Source organism: Capsaspora owczarzaki (genome assembly GCF_000151315.2).
Source record: "Capsaspora owczarzaki ATCC 30864 unplaced genomic scaffold supercont2.17, whole genome shotgun sequence".
NCBI lineage: Eukaryota > Filasterea > Ministeriida > Capsasporidae > Capsaspora > Capsaspora owczarzaki.
Genome location: NW_011887308.1, coordinates 359,301 through 381,460, shown reverse-complemented (window position 1 = coordinate 381,460; position 22,160 = coordinate 359,301). Strand labels below are relative to the sequence as shown.

The 22,160-nt window shown below is 54.5% G+C and overlaps 6 protein-coding genes and 1 non-coding gene across 7 annotated transcripts; 5 read left to right on the top strand and 2 right to left on the bottom strand.

The window, feature by feature from the left end:
* Window positions 1–55: 55 nt before the first annotated feature.
* CAOG_08078 (hypothetical protein) lies at window positions 56–3,950 on the bottom strand (the record flags this gene model as incomplete). Its single annotated transcript, XM_004342630.2, has 7 exons — window positions 56–68; window positions 220–388; window positions 469–580; window positions 722–919; window positions 976–1,975; window positions 2,063–3,591; window positions 3,648–3,950. The coding sequence occupies 7 exons, from the start codon at window positions 3,948–3,950 to the stop codon at window positions 56–58; spliced, it is 3,324 nt and encodes a 1,107-aa protein (XP_004342679.2).
* A 789-nt stretch (window positions 3,951–4,739) lies between these two features.
* On the top strand, window positions 4,740–4,811 carry CAOG_09866. The gene has a single exon. It is a non-coding gene; the product is annotated as a tRNA-Asp (tRNA).
* A 319-nt stretch (window positions 4,812–5,130) lies between these two features.
* Window positions 5,131–10,351, top strand: CAOG_08077 (DNA mismatch repair protein Msh3). Its single transcript, XM_004342629.2, has 15 exons — window positions 5,131–5,355; window positions 5,517–6,349; window positions 6,436–6,530; window positions 6,620–6,914; window positions 7,036–7,375; window positions 7,483–7,840; window positions 7,934–8,066; window positions 8,142–8,429; window positions 8,538–8,639; window positions 8,734–8,915; window positions 8,996–9,215; window positions 9,301–9,458; window positions 9,548–9,734; window positions 9,849–10,002; window positions 10,114–10,351. The coding sequence occupies exons 1-15, from the start codon at window positions 5,157–5,159 to the stop codon at window positions 10,296–10,298; spliced, it is 3,729 nt and encodes a 1,242-aa protein (XP_004342678.2). The 5' UTR covers window positions 5,131–5,156; the 3' UTR covers window positions 10,299–10,351.
* Window positions 10,352–10,374: 23 nt separating this feature from the next.
* CAOG_08076 (hypothetical protein) lies at window positions 10,375–15,095 on the bottom strand. Its single transcript, XM_004342628.2, has 5 exons — window positions 14,631–15,095; window positions 13,592–14,284; window positions 13,323–13,501; window positions 11,794–13,203; window positions 10,375–11,674 (listed from the first exon to the last, which is right to left on the bottom strand). Exons 1-5 carry the CDS (start codon window positions 15,050–15,052, stop codon window positions 10,518–10,520), a joined length of 3,861 nt encoding a protein of 1,286 aa, XP_004342677.2. The 5' UTR covers window positions 15,053–15,095; the 3' UTR covers window positions 10,375–10,517.
* Window positions 15,096–15,700: 605 nt separating this feature from the next.
* Window positions 15,701–17,534, top strand: CAOG_08075 (hypothetical protein; the record flags this gene model as incomplete). The annotated part of the gene is made up of 4 exons (XM_004342627.2): window positions 15,701–16,015; window positions 16,179–16,429; window positions 16,568–16,900; window positions 17,007–17,534. Exons 1-4 carry the CDS (start codon window positions 15,784–15,786, stop codon window positions 17,532–17,534), a joined length of 1,344 nt encoding a protein of 447 aa, XP_004342676.1. The 5' UTR covers window positions 15,701–15,783.
* Window positions 17,535–18,055: 521 nt separating this feature from the next.
* CAOG_08074 (hypothetical protein) lies at window positions 18,056–18,938 on the top strand. The gene has a single exon (XM_004342626.2). It carries the CDS (start codon window positions 18,122–18,124, stop codon window positions 18,833–18,835), a length of 714 nt encoding a protein of 237 aa, XP_004342675.1. The 5' UTR covers window positions 18,056–18,121; the 3' UTR covers window positions 18,836–18,938.
* Window positions 18,939–19,075: 137 nt separating this feature from the next.
* On the top strand, window positions 19,076–21,667 carry CAOG_09158 (hypothetical protein; the record flags this gene model as incomplete). Its single annotated transcript, XM_011272569.1, has 1 exon — window positions 19,076–21,667. One exon carries the CDS (start codon window positions 19,076–19,078, stop codon window positions 21,665–21,667), a length of 2,592 nt encoding a protein of 863 aa, XP_011270871.1.
* Between the last annotated feature and the right edge of the window lie 493 nt (window positions 21,668–22,160).

Here is a 22,160-nt window from a genome sequence, read left to right as displayed (position 1 = left end):
GTTTATCCATGTGTCAAAATTTAAAATCGAATGGGGTCAAGGATGCTGACACCTCTCAGGCGCCGCTGCTGTGAAAACAGTGGGGAGGACAGCACCACAATGACCCAAAGTACAACACCAAGCACACACAATCATACAAAACTTCACAAAAACTCTGGGTTTACAGCTGAATCAAACATTTCAAGCCGTCTAGCACGCACACACTCCTCCAGAGTGTACCTGAAGTCATCGTCGTCCATCTCCTCAGGCTGGGCCTCAAACACGTCTGCATCGTCATCCCGACTCGTGTCGTAGCGTGAAAACCGTCGAATTGTGTCGCGCGCACGGATGGCCGCTGAGCGCCCTCCAGGCGGCCGCAGTTGAGGGGCAAAATGTTCAAACCAATCCTCTGTTGGTTGCGCTGGTTCCGTTCCTGCGGGTCAGCCTCTGGCTCCAATCGAGGTCGTTTCCGACTGGCTGAACGTGCACCATCACTCGCATTCCCAAATGTGGGATCGGAATTAGCAAATGAAGGGGTAGTGTCGCCCCACGGATCTCGAGTACCGCGATTGCTGCGAGAAGTCGGGATGTAGTCGACAAACTACTATTGTTGGGTGTTGTACGCAGTCACCGCCGCCCTTGCGCTCTCGAATGCTTGACTGTCTTTGGCGCAAAAGGATCTTGCGACTTCTCGGGTAAGTGCAGCAGGAACACGATGCTTAGCTTTGGGCCGCCCCTTCACTCCAGACTTCTTGCGTCGTGTCCACGAACTGGTCGCCAACGACGCTGCTGCGGATGCAGTTGCGTTACCTGGAAGAACGGTTGAGGCTGACGATGTTGATGCTGCTGCTGCTGCTGCTACTGCTGCTGCTGCTCGGTTGGCTTTGGCAGCAGCAGTTCGCTTTGCCTTGGCTTGGGCAGCTCGGGTAGATTTGGCAGCCTTACGAGTTGCACCACGCGTGCGCCGGGTATCTAATGAAAGAATCCCTCGCTGACCTGTCGCATTCCGCATGCTGTTGCTGCAATTGCGTGTGAGCTGGCGAACGAGGCTTTGCAACTCATCGCCCTGAGCCATGGTCTTGAGACGCTCGAGTCCTCGTCCACCAGGTCGTCGGGACTGGCCACCGTCTCAACAAGTCCAGAGCTGTGCTCTGGAGCATCATCGGAGTTACGCGCAGAAGGTGACGCGCCGTGATTCGGATCGAGCTCGGCGGGGAGGTCCGAGGTGCGGTCAGCAGGTCCGTCTGCATCCGGGCCCGAGGGAAGGTGATCGTCTACGGCCATGTCAGAGGTGCGAGCAGGTCCGTCTGCATCAAGCTGATCGTCTACGGCCATGTCGGTTGCGCCAGTCGGCAGGGCATCATCGGCATACGCAGTATTGGCTGCGGACACAGCAGTTTCGCTTGCAGGATTGACGGGTGCTGAGCGGGACACGGGACACACTGGTGGCTCTTCGAAGAGAGAATGGATTTGAAGACGAAAGTTCTCGATGCCTCCAAAGTGCCGCGCGACGGCACGGATATGGCTGCAAATGAAAGCGTGATCGTGCATGGCGCTGCAAAAGCGCCGCTCGACACCAACGACCACAACATCTGGGTACTGTTGCTTCAGCGCTTCGTGCAGCTGCTGCAAACCCTCAGTCAAGGGCATGCCACGCGTCTGATAAAATGGCTCAAGGTGAGCGTTTGCGAGTTCGCGAATTTGGAGTAGATCAAGCTCAGAAAGCGTCCGCTGAGGCAGAACAAGTCCTACACCAAAGTAGCGATGAAGCTCCAACACCTGACCGGTTTCCACGAGCTTCTCTGCGTGCATCTCTTTCTCAAGCAGTAAGGAGCGGAACTTTGGAAGGAAGGCGACATTCGGCTTGTCGAGTAGCTGGCGTTGGCGTTGCAAACAGAAGTGCTGGTTCGTGTCCCGAACAATCCTGATTGCGAGACCTGCCAAATCGTGCATGCGGTAACCTTTCAGAAACTTGTACTTGAACGTGCCGAAAAAGCTATGGGGGAGGCAAGTCGCAATGACATGTCAACAAGGTTCCAAAGTTCGGCACGGGACAAGCGACTCACAATCATCACAAGCTTACCGCTCAATCAAATTGTTGGTGTGGCCTTGATCCAGCGCATCACGCACCAAGCCAAGGTGGAAGAGCGTCCAGGTTTTAATATCTCGTTCGTTGAGCCACTGAGACAGAAAATAACCTTGGAACTCGCCGGCGGCATTGAGCAAGCTGTTGCTCGCGTCCTTCAGCTCTTGTGCATTCCTGGCATACCGCATTTTAGCCATACACGAGAGAAGATCTAGTCTGCCCGGGTACTGGCGCTCCACCGCTTGGCAGACGTGAAACCAGCAAGTTGCCACCTGCACACCCGGCACCGCCTGATTGATGCAGTTTCGCTCAGCGCCGCATTTGTCGATGACGATGCGCACCGGATTAAACGCTTCACCTACGGCGTGCTTGACCTCGGACAAGAACCGCGCATATTCATGCTCGCGATCTCTGTCGGAGATCATGAACGCCAGCGGCACAACACCAGCGCCTGATTCGTCAGCAGCAACGAGTGCTGTTGTCGCCCAGTCGTAGCGGTTGACTGAGAAGGTTGAATCCAGGAACAGGACCTTGGGACGAAGGGCGTCCCACGTTGCCCGCTGACAAGGCGTCATTAAAATCAGAATGTTCGACTCCCTCAGGGGGATTTCGAGGCAGCTCTGGCAGTCGCAGTGAACAAATTGATGATAAATGACATCGCTTTTGTCGCCGTATTGGCTTTCGCCGGGGCACTGCCCATCTTGGTAGAGCGAGTGAGGGTGAGAGCAGGCATACGACGAGGTTGACGCGAGAAATTGGTCGATGCGCTGCTGGTCGGTTCCATGTAGCTTCTCGCTGCTTGAGTTGACTATCATCATGCGAATTGCGTCTTTGGTGGGATACCAGCGACCAGAAGTGTACGGTACGTTCCAACTTGAAAGAGGGCGAGGCGGCGGGTTGAGAGTTGGCCCTTCCAACTGCGCTACAATGGACGCCTCCGAGCACCCCTTGCGCACCAGATCCATGACCCACTCTTTGATTTCAGGATGCGCGCGCTGCTTGAAAGCGAGCGAGCCGTCGGTGCAAGCCATGTCGTGGCGACCCATCTGCTCGAGCTTGAACCCAATAAGGTGCAGCTCGCCGTGCGTGTGTTGGCCAAGCTCCGTCAATCTCAGGCCGAAACTGCAGGATCCGGCGCCGAGCTCCGGACGTAACTGAAAGTTGTTGTCAACTCGCTTCTTGCTGGAGCAGGCGCGAATAAATCGTTGTTGGAGAGTTGGTGTGTCTGGCACGGTCGTAGGCGGCCTCGACGGATCGCGTCTATTGAAGCAATACCAACGGCGTGTTCGAACAGGAATGAGCGTCGTACTAGGGCTCCACTGCGGAAGTCTGTCTCGCTCCTCCTTGGTGAGATGGACTCCCCTGCGCTTCCGAGGCGTTCTTGAGCGGCAGTTTTCGTCGTGCCCGTCTTGGTCGTTAAGAGATTCAAGAATGTCGTCCCTATCATCTTGCATTACGCTAGTTTCGTCGTCGGCCAAGTCGGTGGACGCGGGTTGCACGGAAGACAATCTCAAGTTTTGTTCGCGCTGTGAAATCGCGACCGCGGGATGTTGGATTTGCAACAGGGGCAACGCAACCTGACAGAAAGATGAACGCATTCGGGGTGTGCAATCGTCTTGTTTGACGGGTAGAACTTGTTCTTGACGCCAACGACTGGACACCAAAACTGAGGGTTTGGGCGGAAGGCAACTTCTCTAAAGTCATGGGTCTGCAAGGCTCGCTCCACATCGCCGTACGTTGGCAGCGCCTCTGGCTGGGCAACAGGTACATCCAGATCCATGAAGCGATCCTGGCTGGCGTCGGGAACGAGGTCGTGAAGGACCACCAGCCGCACACTGCATGTCTCGTAGCTTGGTTGCGGCTGGATCTCCTCGTCCTCCTCCATCTCGCCTCGTGCGCTCGCTGGCTCTTGTGTGTCGGGTTCTTATGCTTGGATGAATTGCTTGACGTGTGTGTGTGTGTTGCAGGTCTGGTCGGTCTCGTGAGGACGGAAAAGTACAAGAATCGACCTGAGACCTATGGCTCTGAAGAACAACAGAAAAGAGTGGCTCAATCCAGCCCAAAGTGGTAAAGATCCAGCTTCACACAAAATCGCTCCCCACCGCGATCGCCCCGCCATTGAGCCAAAACGGTTGTAAATATCATCTGTAATCACCCCTGAAAAGTGCGCGGTCCGACACCGACTGGACACGTCGGAAATCGAGCTCGGCAATGGCGACCGGCGTTGTGGCGTTCTTCTGGGGGTCAAAACAGTGTTTCTATCCTGCGCGCTTCCTCGCCGTGATAGTACGCGATGCACCCTAGGCAGTCGGTGTGCTCGATCTCGAAAATGCGGGGGGTGCAAAGTTGAGCAAAGATTATGATGCTCTGCTGCACTGGTCCTGGAAGAACGCTTGTGGCGCTGTTTTGCGGTCGCCTCGAGGCCATTTTGATTTTTCGATTTTCTGAGAAAACCGCTCATCTGAGCACCGCCACTCCTCTGACACTATTATTGGCCACATCAAGTCGATCACAATGGTGGGTCGATTATGGTGATATCTCATGATTACCATTTTACCATTCATTATGGAACCCGTAGGGATTTAGGCGTATTGTTCTGGTTCGAATCGACAAGTTCCGACTATCTACTGCTGACTCGAGGCCTCGTCCGCCCATGAGACGTCCATCAAGAGCTTCGACTGTCGTATAATGGTTAGTACCGTACGCTGTCACCGTGCAAATCCGGGTTCGATCCCCGGCAGTCGAGCATTTTTTTTTGCTCTTTTTTTTTGTTGCTTTTTTTTTGCTCTTTTTTTTTTTTTTTTTTTTTTTTTTTTTTGGTCTGCCTGGTTCCATCGACATGTTGTCAGTCGGGATTTGCACAAAGACCGTCAATTATCACTTTATGCGTTTCTTTTCCATGTTGCTTCGACGTTCGCTGAAGAAGACCAGCGTCCTTTTGCCGAAATCACAAGTCAAGTTCACTGACCGCTTCCATTGTGCTGCAAACTAACAATCACATCTCAATTCAATTCAATTCATGTCAGGCTGCACTTCTGATCCCAATCTAGTCCTTCTTTCGTATTGCGTTGGGTTGCGCAGCTGAGGGGAGATGGGCAAACTCGGTGCGTTGGGCAAGCTGGGGTTTTCGCCTCGAAAGCCAGCAGCGGCGTCTGCCCAGCCGTCCATCCTTGGGTTTGTCACTCGCACAGCCGCATCAACAAGCAGCAACAGCAACAGCAGCAGCTCGAGTGCACCCAAGCCGTCCGCTGCAGCTCGCCAAGCCGCCGAAGCGAGCGATCGATTGGCAGGTTGGTTGCGCGCGAGAATTTGGCGCCTTTTTTTTTTTTTTTTTTTTTTTGTGCTTGTCTGGTCTTGCTTTCGAGGACTCTGTGGCTCACTTTGCTGTATCCTGTTGATTGGATCCATCGGTTATGCGACGTGCGTGGGGTGTGGCGTTTGACCTGCGCAGCGTTTCAGCGTGACAACATTGCACAGACACCGCCGCATGCTCCAGGCCGATCCAAGCGACCAGCGAATGACAGCGAACCCGATCCGCCTACCAGCCTCAACTCAGATGCATCACACGCAAGTCCGAACAGGGGCGAGCAGACGGGCAAGAGCCGCACTCGAGCGACGACTCGTACAGCCGATTCCTCCACCAACCAGGACGACGAGGATGCACATGCAATTGTTTCTACGCGGAAGCGTCGGCGTGTCCAAGTAGATTCGGATGACGACGAGAACGATGGCTCTGATGCCGAATTTGCCAAACCCGAGTCGTCGTCGTCATCGGAGTCGTCAGAGGATGAAGAAGAACATGAATCGGACGACGCAAGCCATGCGAAATCATCACGCCGCAACACGAAACCAGCAAAGTCCAAGCCGACTGCAGCACTCGCGAGCGTTGCCAAAGTTCTGTCTGCATTCAACGCACCCCACGCGTCGGCAGCAGCAAGCGGCTCTGGTGGCACCCAACGCTCCAAAAAGTTTGCCGAATTTCGCGTGCGCATGGACGCTGAGCTGGAAGAGCGAGCGGAAGCTGCTGCCAGCACCTCAGCCGCCACATCGACCTCTGCCAAGCTATGCACGCCTGCAGCTGGTATTGCCGTTGACGAAGCTCGACGCCTCTTCCGTCTCAAGATTGCAGCTCTCACACCGAAAGCGGCTGCCGGTAACAAAAAGGCCAAATCACCCTTCACCCAACTCGAGCAACAATACATTGATGTCAAGGTCCAGCATCCTGATGCTGTTCTGTTTGTCGAATGCGGGTACAAGTTTCGCTTCTTTGGAGACGATGCTGAGGTGAGTAAGGAGTACTTTTGCTGGTCCTGTCCTCCTTGCGCTTTTTGCAACAACTCAACCATGCCTTTTTTGTGTTCTGCCCTCAGATTGCGGCAAAGGAGCTCAGCATTGGCTGCTTTCCGAGCCACAACTTTATGACGGCGAGTATTCCCACCCATCGACTTCCAGTGCATGTTAAACGGTACGCGTGCTCCTCTATCACTGGCAGCAACGATGCCATTTCTGCATTGCTCACGGCTGCCATCTTCTTTTTTTTTTAAAAAAACGCAGTCTGGTGAATCTCGGATACAAGGTGGGCGTTGTGCGGCAGACGGAAACCGCCGCGCTGAAAGCCGCGGGTGACAACAAGTCGGCCCCGTTCGATCGCAAGCTAACTGGACTCTACACGCGCGCTACCTTGATTGGAGACGACATCGAGGCTGAGAACGACTCGGCTGAAGACGAGACGGGGAGCTCGCACTATTTAATGAGCATCTTTGAGCTAGTTGCCGCCGACAACTCTGCACTGGCCGCTGCAGAGCGTCATTCGAGTCCACTCACGCCCGCCACTAGGATTGCGATTGTTGTACGTTTCGTGGAGCTTGGGGATTGGAAAGTGGAATGCAGGTCGGAAGAGTGGGCGGCCGGCGTTGGAACCAATGCTGATCGCCTCTGTTTTCTGCCGCGCTTGCGTTTTCTGGTATTAGGCTGTTCGTCCCTCCACTGGTGACATAATCTATGACGAATTCTCTGACGGCCTGACTCGCTCCGAGCTCGAAACGCGACTGGCCCACTTGCGACCAACGGAACTGATTTTGCCAATGCAACTTTCGACTCGCACGGAACAGTTGATTGCTGCGCTGGCCTATGGTGGAGGTCGAAGTGAGGCCGAAATACGCCTTGAACGCCTCCCCGTAGCACAGTTTGATTATCAAAGCGCAGTGTCCGATATTACTCGTTTTTTTACTGCTTCGCGCACCAAATCGGAGGCCCACCTCCGTTCCAAGTCGTCTTCTCACAGTGCGTCCGAGCACGAGTCGAGTGACGGTATGTGTGTCGGTGGATTGTCGCCCATCCACCCACCCATCTGACCTTTCCAGCTTCCGTCAGCCTGATAGCTGCATGAACTAACTTGCCACTGCTTGTGCAAACAGAACATGCTACTTTGATGGAAATCGATGGTCAAGCCACCTCCACAACCGATGGCGCTGCTGCTCTCAATCTCGTGCTCAACTTATCGCAGGGGATTGTTCGATGCTTTGGGGCGCTCTTGCGCTACCTCTCCGACTTTGGACTCGACCAAGTTCTGCTGCTGACCTCCAACCTGCACCACTTCCATCAGCGAAACCACATGCTGCTGAATGGGTTGACCCTTTCCAACTTGGAAGTCTTCCGTAATGAGACCGATGGTGGATCGACCGGCACCTTGTTTGCACTCCTCAATCACACTGTCACTCCTTTCGGACGGCGTCTGCTTCGGACCTGGATTGCTCAGCCACTATTGGATCGAAGGTTGGGTGATAGCTTTGCCAAATGCACATGCTCCCTGCTTTTGCGCTTCTTTCCCCCCCCCCGCTCACACTTGCATGTGCTGTTCTTGAGCAGCGCCATTCTGAACCGGCAAGACGCAATCGAAGAGCTCTTGACAAGCGAAGCGCCAATGTTCGCCAAAACAAAAAAGATGCTACAGAGTGTCGGCGATTTGGACAAGGGTTTGTGCCGAATTTACTATCAAAAGGTCAGTCCTTGTTTTCTTGCCTTCTGGCGAATTTCAATCCCAACGCATCGGACGTCTCACTTGTATGACCTACAGTGCTCTCCGTCGGAATTCTTGATGCTTTTGCACGCCTTCAACCGCATGTCGGGCGAATTTCGCTTTTGGTGCCCACCTGAAGGCACCGGAGAGGTGTTTTCAACGCGGCATTCTCTTTCTCGCGTCCACGCCGTCCTGCTGAAGCAAATCTGCGAGAGCAACATTCAAATCTCTGATACCATTGCCGAATTTGTGACTCGCCTGGATTCGAAAGGTGCCAAAGAAAAGCACAAGCGGTCCTTGTTTGTCCCTTCTCAAGAGCCTCGCTCCGTGACGCGTGGAAAGTTGGTAAGACAATGCACACACGCGCACGCTCGTAACGGAATGTATTTTGTTCACGTTGATTCCCGACTCAATGATGCCGCTTTGTGTCTTCGGTTTTTGTTCCTACTACAGGCCATTGCCGAGGTTGAGGCGCAACTCCAGCAACATTTGCGCGAGGTTCGAAAGCTGCTGGGCACGCCTTCGCTCGAGTACCTGACTGTGTTAACTGAAGAAGTGAGCAACGATGGAGCAATCTGTTTTGTGCACTCCAGAGTTGACAGTCATTCTAATTCCTTGCTTGCCAAATTCGCTTTTGCTCGACACACAGTATCTCATCGATGTCAAGAAACCCAGCCTCAAGCTTGTTCCTCGTGATTGGCTGAAAATGAGTGAAACCAAGGCCACTGTGCGCTTCCACTCTCCTGTTGTGGCCACCAAGCTTCGCGAGCTCAATCAGCTTCGAGAACAACTGGATACCGACTGCGAGCGCGCGTGGGCTGGCATGCTTTCGTGAGTGCTTTTGGTTTGCGTTGGGAACAGCCTCTCATGTTCGGGCCTGACTTTATAGTTTGAAAAAAAAAACCCAACAGGGAGTTCGCCCAACATTACGACACCTTCCGCAAGGTGGTCGACCGTCTCGCTCAACTCGATTGCCTGTATGCGCTCGCTGAAGTGGCCAAGCTCGACAATTATGTGCGTCCCGTCATCTCCACAGAAGATGTCGCCCTCATTGACGTCAAGCAAGGCCGACATCCGATGGTGGATGTCCTGCTTTCCGGTCAATTTGTTCCGAACGACGTCCATCTCCATGTACGTTTTGTCTTTCAGTCGTTGCTGATTCCTCTTCGTATCTTCTTGTCGTTCATCTGGACCACTCGCTATTGTTGTTCTGCAGCAACCTTCACTGCGCTGCCGGATTGTGACGGGCCCAAACATGGGTGGCAAAAGTTGTTACATTCGCCAGGTTGCACTTTTGGCGATTCTTGCGCAAATTGGTTCCTGGGTACCCGCCGAATCGGCCCGAATCGGCATCATCGATGCCATTTGCACTCGGTAGGTAGCAAACCATGACATCCTCAACCTCGAATGAACGATGACGCCCACTGGATGAGTTTCCATCGATGATGTGCTTTTTTGTTCAGAATGGGTGCCGCCGACCACATTCAGCGAGGTTTCAGCACGTTCATGGTCGAGATGCAAGAAACATCGCGGATTCTCAAAGACGCAACGAATCGCTCGCTCGTCATTCTGGATGAGCTCGGTCGCGGCACGAGCACGTTCGACGGTCTAGCTATTGCTCATGCGACCTTGGACTATTTGATAGCAGAGGTACACACACACACCCACACACACACACACTCCCCCCCCACACACACCCACAACTTTTGTTTTGAACTTGTTGGTGTTTGCGTTGTCGTGTCACCTCACTGGTGTGAATCGTAGTCGAAACCCCTCACGCTTTTCGTCACGCACTACCCTGCACTCGGTGAGTTTGCAAGTACCTACCCACGACATGTGTCCAACCACCACATGGCATTTGTCGACAATGGCCATACCGATGAGGAGCCCGAAGACGCAAACCCTCCCAGCGAGTCAGGTACTGGCAGAGTCGTTGTTTTTTTTGTTGGTTTGTTTTCCCTTCAGCTGCAGCAATTTCAGGCTTTTTGCTGACTACATTTCGCATTCGTCTGCGTCGACGGAACTCCAGATGATATCCAGTCTATTGCCTTCCTTTACCAACTAGCGAACGGCGTTGCTCACCGCAGCTATGGGTTGAACGTAGCTCGGTTGGCGGGCCTTCCCCACGACGTCCTGGCCCTGGCGTCGCGCAAATCTGCCGAGTTGGAGAAGCTCATCAAGCAACGAAGCGCCGCAAAACCGTCATTGTCTTGAACACGGTTGAGTTGTACGAACAAAACAAAACACACACACAGAAGCAAAAGCAATTTGTGCAATGTTCAATCAATGATGGCGGTGAGCTAGCCCATTTTAATCCACGACGACAACTAATTAAAAAACAACGGCGACAACCAATAAAAAACAACGGCGACAACCAAACAACCAATGCAAACAACGCAAACAATCAAAGCACAACCCCACAGCTCGACGCATTCATCGACCAAGCACTTGCGTCTGGTACGCAAAGTCTGCGGCCACCACCACTGTGCTGGTTGCCTTCACTGGAAGCATTTCAAGGTTTGCAAACCCCTTTCCAGACCAGGCTTCAAACATTTCGCGGAAGCGCACCAGCGCCGAGGAAAAGTCGGGCGGAGGAGCGGCGGCGGTGCCCTCAACCGCTGCATTCATGCGCGACATGCCAATCAGAGCAGTGGCGGTGAGTGGGTAGTTGCACATTGGCGCCTTGCCATGAGCACCCGCAGCCTGCTCTGCCCGAGTGTACCCTTCGTGGATGTTTTGCAGCACGCGCTGCAAGGGTCGGCAGGCAACACCACAGCGCTCGAGCTCATGGACAAGCACGCCCAAGCGCGAAAGCAGCCAGCCTGCACCACGCTCAAGCTCGCTCTTGTTCAAGCACTGCAGCTGGACCACCAGAATGCCCTTCGCCAACGTCGACACGCCCAGCGGGTCGGCTACGGCAGCCAGCGAGCAATCGGCTGCCGCAGTCAGATCTGCGCCACGTTGCAGCTCTGCACGCATGACACTCAGGGTTGAGACGGAGACGACTCGCGCAGAGTTGCGGGTGGGCCAAGTCGGTGTCATGACGGGCATGACAGACTCGCCAATCGCGTCTGCTGGAAGCGTGGCACCCAACGGCATGTTGAGCAGAATCGGCTGCGGCCATGGCCAGTTGGCCACGTGAACAAAGAACGCGTGCATCAGGGCCAGAAGAGGGCGCCCTGTCGAATCCTGGTCTTCATCGCCGAGAGGCGACGGTTTGGTTTTGACCATAAAGTGTGCGACCAACACAGACCACGAAAACCCGCCTAGAAAGCCCGCTGCATTCGAGTAAATTCCACGAGCAAGGGCCCACTGCTTCACCCTTCGCAACAGTGAGCGGAAGGTTGAGAGCAGTGGCTGAGGGATGGCATTGACCAACGCGTCATTCTCCAGCCAGCCTTGCAGCGTGAGTTGAGCGGTGCTATCCATGGCTTTGAGGCTTCTCGGCTTGATCTGAGCCGGTGTGCAGGGAAGATGAGCATCGGCCGGCAGACGCACATACAACAGGTCTGCTTCAGCGCCCGAACGGAAGACCAGTTTCACAAGAGGCACGAGCGCGTCGCAGACTGGTCGCACGGATCGCAGCCCAACTACAGCAAAGAGCAACAACACGAAAGGCAATGCGTGAGTACCAATTTGCAAACATTTCCGGTACCATGGATTGAAAACCACCGAAAACCCTCCCCCGCTTTCCAGCAAGACGCCTTACTCGCTTCAAACTCGTTCACCGCAGCAGCTTGGAAGGCATCGAGCGACAACGAGTGGGGTCCCAAGCACAGAACATCCAGGTCAGAGTCGCTCGTGTCCACACCCAGCTGATGCGATCCGGTCAGCTGAATGGAGGCATGCTCACCAACAATTCGCTTCAACACAGAAACGATGGTCGCAAAGGCAGCTGCATTCTTGGAGGGAGCAGCGCTGCTGGATGAGCTCGCGCCGCCATGGGCTGGATTGGACGACGCGACCAAGCCATCCTCAGCGTCTTGGGCGACAGCCTGCGGCTCAATGTACACAGTCTTGCTCACGGAGAAGGGGTCTGTTCCATGCCGACTGATCAAACTGACCGTCGACACTGTGAACGTCAGCGGCTTCCAGTCGGCCTGCCATTGGCGAATGAAGCGTAGCGCCTCAGCAGATGTGCCGAACTGCGCAACCGTGAGGTGAGGTACAAACCCCTTGGGCGAGCGCGAACTCTGCTCAACGCATTGGGGATACTGCTGTTCCAAAATCCGCTGCAAATGCAGGATGGCCTGCTGTTCATGTCGGCGCTTCAGATCGGCGACAATCTCATCTTGCGGCACGGCGAGGGATGTAAGCCGCGCCCGTTCGGATGCCTCGTCAATCGGGACGAACAAGTCTGCCAGTCCAGGCTGCACGCTCGAGACGGTTGGCTTCAAGAACACCGTGCAGCTCCGGCCATGCTGGAACATGTCAAACTCGGCAAGAGTGATGGTGAAGGTGGGTGCATTGCCTTGGAGTGCTCGGGTGAAGCGGCTGGCAGCCGTGTCAAACTGATCCGCCTCGTCTGCAATAAACCCATAAACGAGATTAATGTGAGGCATCCATCGGTCAAACGACTTGTCGTGCTTGGCTCGAATGGCTTGAATGGGCGCCCAAATGGCCGGGCTCGGAATGATGCATACGGCGGAATGGTGCACCATAGGCAAGGCGGACAGTGCAAACAGGGCATCCTCCTCCGAGGACTCAACTTCGGCCTCTGCGGATGGGTCAAAGTCACCGCGTGTCTGCAGGGTGCATTCAAGACCATAATGATCGGAAAGCATGCAAGAGATTGGTGCCAGCGGCTCCGCAGCAGCAGCAGCAGCAGCAGCAGCTGCATCAGTTGCTGGGGCAGTCGGAACAAACTCGAACGGTTCACGCCCCACAATCGAAATGCCTGCTGCTTTGAGAGAGCACCGCGACGGACTGAACAGGCAAATGCGATCAAGCCGCTCACGCGTGCCATTGGGGGAGATGATGGCAGCGAGTGGGTTGTGCTTTGAGTCAAAGGTGAATCCATCGTCGTTGGGATGCAAATGCGCCCAGACGTCCTGCAATCGCGGCGCCAGCGTTTCCGAGGAGAACATGTTGAAGTCACCCAGCAACACCGTGTCTTCATCTGCAGACAGAATTCAGTACCAATCATGAATTGAGTCTATCATCGGAAAATTCCTGAAACACAAACAAACAAACAAAAAAAAACCAGCCACCCGCAGCCCACCACGAACAAACACTTACCAGGAGAACACAGTTGCTGAACAATGCTCGTCAACTGGGAGCGACGACGCAGGCTGGCATCGCCATGCATGTTGCTGGTGAGGTGCAAAACAATCATCTTGGTCAACCGGTCTGGATGCAAGCCTTGCAAGCGTCCAACCACTGCCTTCTTTTTCGCGTTGATCTGAGACATGGAAAGACTGCATCACGCAACCAATAATATTCAGGATGTGAGAACCCCGCCTCGCACCTCGCATTTCTTCTTCACAAGCCACGTCCAAAAAACTCACTCTTCAAAGGGAAGCCGGGACATGAGCAGCTGGCCAGTCGGATTTTGCGTGGGACCACCGGGGATATCGGACACGGCATAGCTCGCGCGAACCCACGGAGCCTCGAGCAGCTGGGCGAGAAAGTGCCCAGTCACTTCTTGCAGCGCAATCACGTCCGCGTCAAGCGACTCGAGGAAGGCCAGCATACGTGGCGTCCGTTCCTTTGTATGGATGAGCTCTGGCTGATAGACATCAAACAAGACGTTGAAAGTCACGATTTTGAGCTGATCGCGTGCGCGAGCCCGAGCCAGATATTCCTGAGCGATCGGCTGGTCGCTGGGCGAAGCACCATCGACAATCCAGTCTCCTTGAGCTGCATCAAATCGATACACGTTGAGCATGGTGATGCCCTTGGGCACGAACGCACCGTTGGAATGGGCCGAGCGAGTGGCAGCCATGGTTGCACCCACACCTGCCGACGCCATTGCGACGGCGTCCGATGCCGCACCACCCTGCTTGCCTCGACCACGCCCACGTGAGCTACCGCCGCCACGACGCGCTTGTTCAATGGCGTGCATTTTGGCCGTGTTTTTCAATGCAGACGCGTATCGCGACTTGGCGAAACTTGGGCACAATCCCGATGCCGGTACGTTGCCCGATCCAAACACAAAGTCCACGCGTTCTGCGCGATCCCAGATGAGTTGGTCGTCCACACTTGGGGGGGGGGGGAAAAACCGAAAAAGAAGAAGCGATGCCACACATCAAACGGATCAAGTCAGTGTTCAAACAGTGTTCACGTCGTCAGTGTTCAAACAGTGTTCACGTCGTGCATTGGCGGCATTTCGATGCGAAACTCGGCCAATCGCAGCAATTCGTTCCTTCTCTGCCTTCTTCGCCGCAAGTCCTTCGCCTGCCAGTGATTTTCTGCAGATCTCGTTGGTTCACCTTCTTCATCCGATTTCTCATTTGCTGGCCACAGGGGTGAGCGTGTGGTGTGTGCTGTGGCTGCGAGAATGCTGACAATCCAGATGATGTAATAGTTTTCAACCAAATGCCTTACCGGTAATACCACACACGATGCCACGGAATATCGCCGATTGGCATTGGCTTCCACTCGAGCAGCGATGTCTCGACCATGCCCAGAATGCGGTCTTCGTAGCCCATCCGGACGCGCACGCGAGCAATTGTGCGCGAATCGAATGGTTCACCCGCTAGAGCGGCTGCAGCACGATCGGCGGCTGCTCTGGCGCCCTGAGCCTCGCCGTCCGCTGCGTAGGCCTGTCCGTGGTCGTCATTGTCATTGTTGACACCGTTGTTTGAGGCGGCGTCGGGTTCAGTGTCCTGCCAGATCAGACGATGGTACACGTCCTCGCTCGTGCGCAACTTGATGCTCCCTTCAGCGGCTCCATCAGCGTCATCATTCGTCGACGCGGCTGCTTTACCCTTGCCGGAAGTCGACCGCGATGTCGATCCAGGCAACATGATGTGTGGCAAAGTGCGTCAATGATCTTGCAGCAAAAATAAAGGACTGGCGACTAAAGTTCAGTTTGGCTTAAGAACGCTCTGAGCTTTTTTGGTTGCAGCAAACCGTGATTACACAATCAGACAGCAATGTCGCAAAGCACGTCATTCGGCGCTCGTGTCTCATCAAAATTCGCTGAATGTGATGTAGCACCTTTTTTTACAGCCTGCTTTGCCGAAGAGGGGGGGGGGGACCGGAGGCACAGGACGAGCGATTTTGATCTGTGCAGAGGAGCGATTGCTCGATAATGCAGTCGACACTTTCTGAGCTCTTCGAGCCAATCAAGAGCAACCAAAAACAGGTCGTAGCTCGTGGATGGAACACCACAGTCAAGAGTCAATCTGTGGGAATGAATCGGAGTTGACAAGCGCTTTGATCCATTCGAACGTGAGCTGCTCAGGAATCGCTCGCCACATCTTGCAACCGTGGCCGTAAAGTACTGTACCAAAACCGCACAATCAGTGTATCAGCGATATTCGCCGCTCAAACTTCACCAAGTCTGGCTTGGCGGGGACTGGCAGTCATTCATTTTCTTTCTTCACTTTGCTGCCCGGACGCTCCGAAAAATTGGCCTCCCCACAGCTCACAAGTCCGCTGCCGTGTTTTATCACCAAACAAAACAAGTACACACAATCAAGATCGAGCTCGCGCGTTCCAATCGCACGACAGCGATTCGAGCCTTTTTTGCTGGATGCAGCCTTGGCGCCAATTCGGATTTGGCGCCACAACGCGCGATCCAGCCACGAAGCAGCAGCGCGTCGCATCCCCAGACCACTCCTCGTCAAGCGCTTCCTGCGTCAGTGCTGATGCCAGCACTCGTTCCCAAACGACGACGATGACCACGACGACGCGCACAGACGACGCCGTCCTCGCGTGGATGCTCGCCTTTGCGTGCGAACGCCGCGATCGTTCTTTCGTCCAAGGTAAAGCGCCAAAACCAAAGCTCACTTGCCAGCAAGTCCCACCACAAAGCCACCTTCTTTGAACGAGAACAACATCTCGTCTCGTTGCTGATGCATTTGACGCGTGTTTCGCTTACTTTCGCTGACTTTTGCTTGCTTGAAACAACTACGACAAAAACACCAGCACTCGCGACCGTGTGTCCAGTCGAGCGACTCGAGCCGCCGGATGGGCTCGCAGCATCCACATCGCATGGATTGATCATCACGGGGCTGTCTGAGCTGGCCGAGCGCGGGAAGGCGAGCGAGTTGCCAGCCGCGCTGAATCTGCTTGAAGCGATTGGTCCCATTTGCTACGACTCGTCCCAACCTCAGACCATTCTCACTCCACCAGATCCGCACAAGTACTTTGAGCTCACAACCGATCTTCGAACAGAAGTAAGGATTGCCGCGCTGCTCCTGCTGATTTTTTTTTTTTTGTATTTTCCGTTTGTTGTACAGAAATTTGGTTTTGCCGCCCCCGTTTCTCATGTGTATTTGCTGTTGCGTCGTGGATGGAAACAAAAACCCCATTAGGCCATCATGACAGAGTTGGGATCCGCGCCGTTTAACATTGATCGTTGCATTTTGGCGATGAATCGATTTCTCCCCACAAAACTTGACGCCGCAACAAGCGCTTGGTCGGAGCGGGTCGACGAGCTGGAGCACCCAACCTTTCACTCGGCACTGCATGATGCCCTTGGTACTCGCGCTCTTTTGCGTCGGCGTCTTATGCGCGTCTTTTTGCAAGACGAACAGCGCTTGGCCATTGTGGCGCAACATCGAGCGTGCAAGCTGCTTTCTGTCTGTTGGTCGAATGTGACGAAGTTTGTTCAGGCACTGCATTGTCGGCCCCTTGCGGCGCGAATGGTAAGCTTTTGAGCGTGGCGAGTGCGGGAGTTGGGTGTTGGTGGTGAGTTTTGAAGTAGTTTGACTTTTGAAATTTTGATTGGCCGCTCAACCATGTCGAAAACAGCTCCTTGCTCATGTCTCAACTTTGCGACTATCGGAACCACGCTACGAGCGAGTTGGCATCGCATCTGGATCTGACGCACCGTTTCCAGCACCATCAAACCGATCTCGTGGTCGGCGAAACACACAAACCAAGGCACTGTTACGTTCGCTTTCTCCCGACCGCCCAGCTGAAACTGCCGTAGCACCAACACTGGCAGCAGCACTTCCGACCGCCGGGCGTAGCAACGGCAGCATGGCGGTCGCAGAAGCGGAGCTTTCGGACGAGTTTGCATCTTCACAACAGCTCATCTTGTTTGCAGCCGACGCGTCGTTTGCCCTGGCCGCAGCTGCGGCTGCTGCTGCTCAAGAGCCCTCTCGGACTGGCAGTGCGGGCTCACCCATGCATTCATCCCAAGCTTCCTCCGCAGGATCCCAGACTGGCATCCAAATGTTTTCGCAGCGGACCCAGCCCTCTGTTGGCGTCAAACGACGGCTTTCGCTGCCCGCACTGGACGATTCGCCAACAAGTTCTCGTGCTCGCATTACGTGACTCGAGGCGGTTTTTGTTTGTCGTGGTTTTTTTTTGTGAAGTTTCGCATCTTTTGACTGTAGACTAGTTCGTTTCGTAATATAGGACTTTTTTTTTCTTTCCTCTGGTTGGCACGTTTTGGCTGCACTTGTGTGCTTCAGCATGATCATCCAACATCATGCATTTGAGCTCATACTGGACATTCATCGATCTGAAAGCTTGAAAACAAAAGAACGCTGTCCCAACGTGTCTTAGCGCGTGTCCCTCATTCTCCTTCGCAGTTTGCAGTTGCACCATGTTACACGCTCTCAATCACACTCAAAAGGCTTGCCACTGATGAGATGATGGCGGGGGTGGTCGAGGCCGGCAGCGAAACACACTTTCAGATACCGAGCAGTGCGCTATTTAGGTAAAATGACGGCGGCACACATTACGTAAGGATTTTGGCTCGTTTTTTTTTTTTTTTTTTTTTTTTTTTTTTTGGAATCGATTTTAAATAGGCCAGCAATGTTGGATTCATCAACACACTCTTTATTTCTTTTATTTTCGTTTCTTTCATTCAAGAACACAGCATCGTTGGACTACGCTAGCATTAGACAACAAAGATCATGCGGCGAAATAACAACAACAACCAGCGCCACCAGGCTGCCGAGATTGACGAGCAACCTGACCAACAACGACATGCTGCTGCTGCTGCTGCTGCTAGTGCCAGGCCTGCATCTCCCGAGCCCGAGGACATTCACGCTTCATCGAGCAAGGCCAAGCTGCGCACAGCGGCCGACATTTATGGTCGATTGCAGTGGGACCGCGACGCCGAAGCGTACGAGGAGGATGGCGTTCATGTTCGCGGTCGCGAGCCCGAGTCTGACTATTACATTGGGTACATGGACCGCATCACTGGTCTGTGCGAAATGGCCTTGTCAGAGTTCCAGCCGTTCCCGGTTGGTGAGATTCCGTGGCATCGCGTCTGGTACTTTCGTAACTCGACCCACATTGTCTGGGACCGGATTGCTCGACTGGACTTTGTCTTCATGTCCGGCGACACTCCTGCCTACGTGAACGCACACCACGAGCGCGACGGAATTTTGACTGCCACCTCAAGGTTTGCCGACATTTCACTGATTGGCAGCGCCAAGGATGTCGAATACCTACATCAGTGCGAGGTGTCCAAAACCCGCCCGGATCACTCGTGCTTGTCCAAGTTCAACCCCAAGAACCGTCGTGCTCTGGTATTTCAACAGCACCGCTTGGATGCTCTCGACGCGGCCCAGGCTGAGCACCGACAAGCCATGCGCTTGCAATACTTTGCCGAGCAAGCTTGAGCAACTTTCGTCGGGTGTTCAGAGAGTGCACAGTGTGTATACAAAAAAGGGCATTTGGCAACAAACTATCTGTATTTAGTAGAGGGGGGTCGCCTGAATATGAACAAAAAGTGTTCGCTGGACTACATTAGGGTTTTCCGTTTGAATATGAACACACTGGTATTTGCGTCACAAGTCGACTTCGTGGTCTCTGATCTGCTCCCCAGTTTGCATTTATAATAAAGTCATTCTTTTTTATCGATGGCGGGTGCATCCGAGGCGGCAACTCGGTGTCTCGCGTGGCTGCAGGCAGTGAAGGCTGCGCCCGAAGGAGAAAAGCACAATGTTGCCGTCGCAGTCGCTCTCAAGCTTGTCTACCAAGACTCTGTGACCCTTCAAGGGGGCGAAATCTATCGCCCTACAGGCTGGACAACACGGGCCATAGCCGCGCGGCTGGCGGAACAGGGCTATCAGTGCGGTCACACCACAGTTCATGATTGGAAAACGAAACACGCTGATTCGGCCGAGTGGATTCGTTCCAGCCCGCTCGATCAGGTGCTCCAGCTCGTCAAGGAGAGCCCATCGTGCGGAGGACAGAGCATTTTCACTGAAGATGAACTGGAGTACTGTATCCGGCTGCTGGAGGGGTTTGCCCGGGCTGGGCAGTGTCTCAACCAGAAGCAGGCGGGCGCTTATCTTGTGAAACTCTCACGCCTCCCGCGCATGTCGGGCGCCCCGCGTCGCCAGTTCGCCGGCAGTCTGCCGAGCCATGAATGGTGGAATGCCTTTCTGCGCGATGCTCGCGGGCGCCTAGCCATCCGCAAGGGTCGAACGCTGGAGCTCACCAGGATTGCCGCTTTACAAGCTGAAACACTCGATTGCCTCCCCGGACTTTTGAAACAGCTGTTCGATGAGCATCCGCTTCTTGTGGAGGAGCCCGGTCGGATTTCCAACATGGACGAGACAGAAATCACGACCCGTTTTTTTGCGGGTCGTGTCATTTGCACTCCCTCGTCAGACACGCGTTCTGCGGTCGTTCAAGGGGGGCACCAGCATTCACTCGGGGCGCACATCACGGGCGTTTTCACCATCTGCGCTGATGGCTCATCCCCGCCCTTGCCTATGATCATCTTCTCGAAAAACAACAAGATACGCAGCGCGACAGCAGATGTGGGTGACAATAAGGCTGTATTTGAAGTCTCGCCAAACGGCTACATGACAAAAGAGCTGTTTCACAAGTACCTCTCGTCCTGGGAAGAAGCCATGCGTGCAAAGTACACAACAGGGCCATTGCTTCTCGTCATGGATGGGTCGTCGACGCACCAGCTGTCGGCTGACGTGCTTGCGCGCTTTCTGGAAAGCGACATCCACGTCCTTGTCCTACCCGCGCACACAAGCACTGAATCGCAGCCGCTGGACCGCACAGTGTTTGGATTCTTCAAAACCACTTTGCAAACCCTGTACAAGCAGGCGATTGAGTCCAAGGCGTTCGAGAACGACGACAAGATGAGAGTTCATTGCGCCCTGCTCGCTTGGGACAGGGTGATGAGAAGAAAGCGATGCATCCGGGCAGGATTTCGACTGACTGGCATCTGGCCGCTTGATGAGACGCTCTACAAGTCGTGGATACTGAATCCAACCCCTCCTGCATCGGAACTCGAGCTGGACCTGCTTGATACAGATTCAACTCCGACCGCCCCGCTTCCATCCCTGGATCGACAGAACACTCCTCCGGTGATCGATTCAGCCGTCATTACGCCTGTTCTCACTCGGAGCAAGTCCTCGTCCCGTTCCTCCGACGCGGAGGCCTCCACCTCCAGCACTCCGTCAGCGTCCGGGTCGCCCTCGTTTGTACAGTCCGTCTCGCAGCTGGTTGCCATCCAAGATATTTCTAGCGTGGCCCTCAGCAACATCTCTACCTCACCTCTCGAGAAGGACAAGCGATACATCGAGCATGAGGCCTTCGGGGCAATCCGCAAACTTACAGGAGTTACGCTCACGTTCCAAGATGTCGTCACGACGGTCAAGTTTTCTCTCTCACTGCCGGCACATCCTACGCACAAGGCTAAACCGGCTCCGGCCTACATTGCGACGACACCTGAAAGGCTGCAGTCGACCCTGGCGAAGGAGGCCGCCGCGGCGGAGAAGGAGCGCAAAGAAAGCCGACTGTTGCCTGCCCGCTTGGAATACCAATCAAGGGTTGCCGCGTACGAAAACGAAAAGCAAAGGTTGATCACGGCTATCGCAGCGTTGGATGCGCAGCTTCGTGAGCTTCAAACACAGACGGTAAATCCGTTGCAGCAGATGACCATTGACAACACTCAGCTTCAACGCCAACTGACAGAGATTCAACTCAGCCAGCTCAAGCAGCCGAAACGTGGCTATGGTGGTCGCAAAACAACGTCACACCTGGGTCCCAAGACGGCGTCGCGGTCGAAGAGGCTGTCGCGCAGCGCAGAGCCAGTGAGAACTGCTGCAGCACAGGACAGCTCCTCTGAAGATTCGGACCGCGAAGACGACGAGGATCAGAGCGACTGGGACTCCGACGATTCCAGACTAGGTCAAGTGCGGCGGACTGGCACACAGAGCGAGAGCGACGTGGAGTTTGATCTCAGCCCGGCTGAAAAGCGGAATATGGCGGAAAATGTTCGCCTGCGTCCAATGCGCCGAGCCCGCGAGCAGGCACCCGATCATGATGATGATGCACCCGGTCGTATTTCGCAACGAGCGCGCCTCGATAGTCCCGATCAGGCTGTGCAGGCGCCTCCCGCGCTGGTGGATCTGTCGCACCGGCCAAATCACCTTGGCTTTGTCCCCGCGATGTTCCCGTCCCAACACCTGTTCATCCAATAAACATACATGTTGCATACATCAATTTCTGCATAACGGAAGGGACTTCGGACTCGCCTATCCAAAGTGCCGCCGTATGGCGGTTTGGCTGGGTTGAGCCTCCATCGGGCCCTGCGGCCACCCCTGCGCGATTCTGTCCCGCTTCTTGCCAGAAATAGGAAGATCTAACTCGACAACATAGGCACCGGTCAGAGATGGTCCGCCTGGATGAGGATGGTCGCGACCAGAGAGGCCGTCCGCCTGAATATGAACAAGCGTAATGGTCGTCCAGCAAAATGAGCGAAACTGCCACGCGATACCCTACCAACCCATCGCCCGCCGCCGACCTCTCCGTCGCACCTATATATTAAAAGAGTGTGTCGAGTACTTTAATGTCAAAAACCCGGGCGGCACTCGAATAGCCAGCAACTTTTATTTTGTTCATATTCAGGCGACCCCCCTCTACAAGTAATGGAAGTTGAACTGTTTGATCATGGAGGTAGAAGAGAACGGTCAA

Coding starts and splice junctions, on each gene's coding strand:
- CAOG_08076 (XM_004342628.2), bottom strand. CDS start 15,052: ATGTTGCCTGGATCGACATCGCGGTCGACTTCCGGCAAGGGTAAAGCA. Junction 13,502..13,591: donor TCCCGGCTTCCCTTTGAAGA/GTGAGTTTTTTG, acceptor TGCGTGATGCAG/TCTTTCCATGTCTCAGATCA. Junction 13,204..13,322: donor TCAGCAACTGTGTTCTCCTG/GTAAGTGTTTGT, acceptor TTCTGTCTGCAG/ATGAAGACACGGTGTTGCTG.
- CAOG_08074 (XM_004342626.2), top strand. CDS start 18,122: ATGCGGCGAAATAACAACAACAACCAGCGCCACCAGGCTGCCGAGATT.
- CAOG_08077 (XM_004342629.2), top strand. CDS start 5,157: ATGGGCAAACTCGGTGCGTTGGGCAAGCTGGGGTTTTCGCCTCGAAAG. Junction 7,376..7,482: donor CGAGCACGAGTCGAGTGACG/GTATGTGTGTCG, acceptor TTGTGCAAACAG/AACATGCTACTTTGATGGAA. Junction 8,640..8,733: donor TGACTGTGTTAACTGAAGAA/GTGAGCAACGAT, acceptor CTCGACACACAG/TATCTCATCGATGTCAAGAA.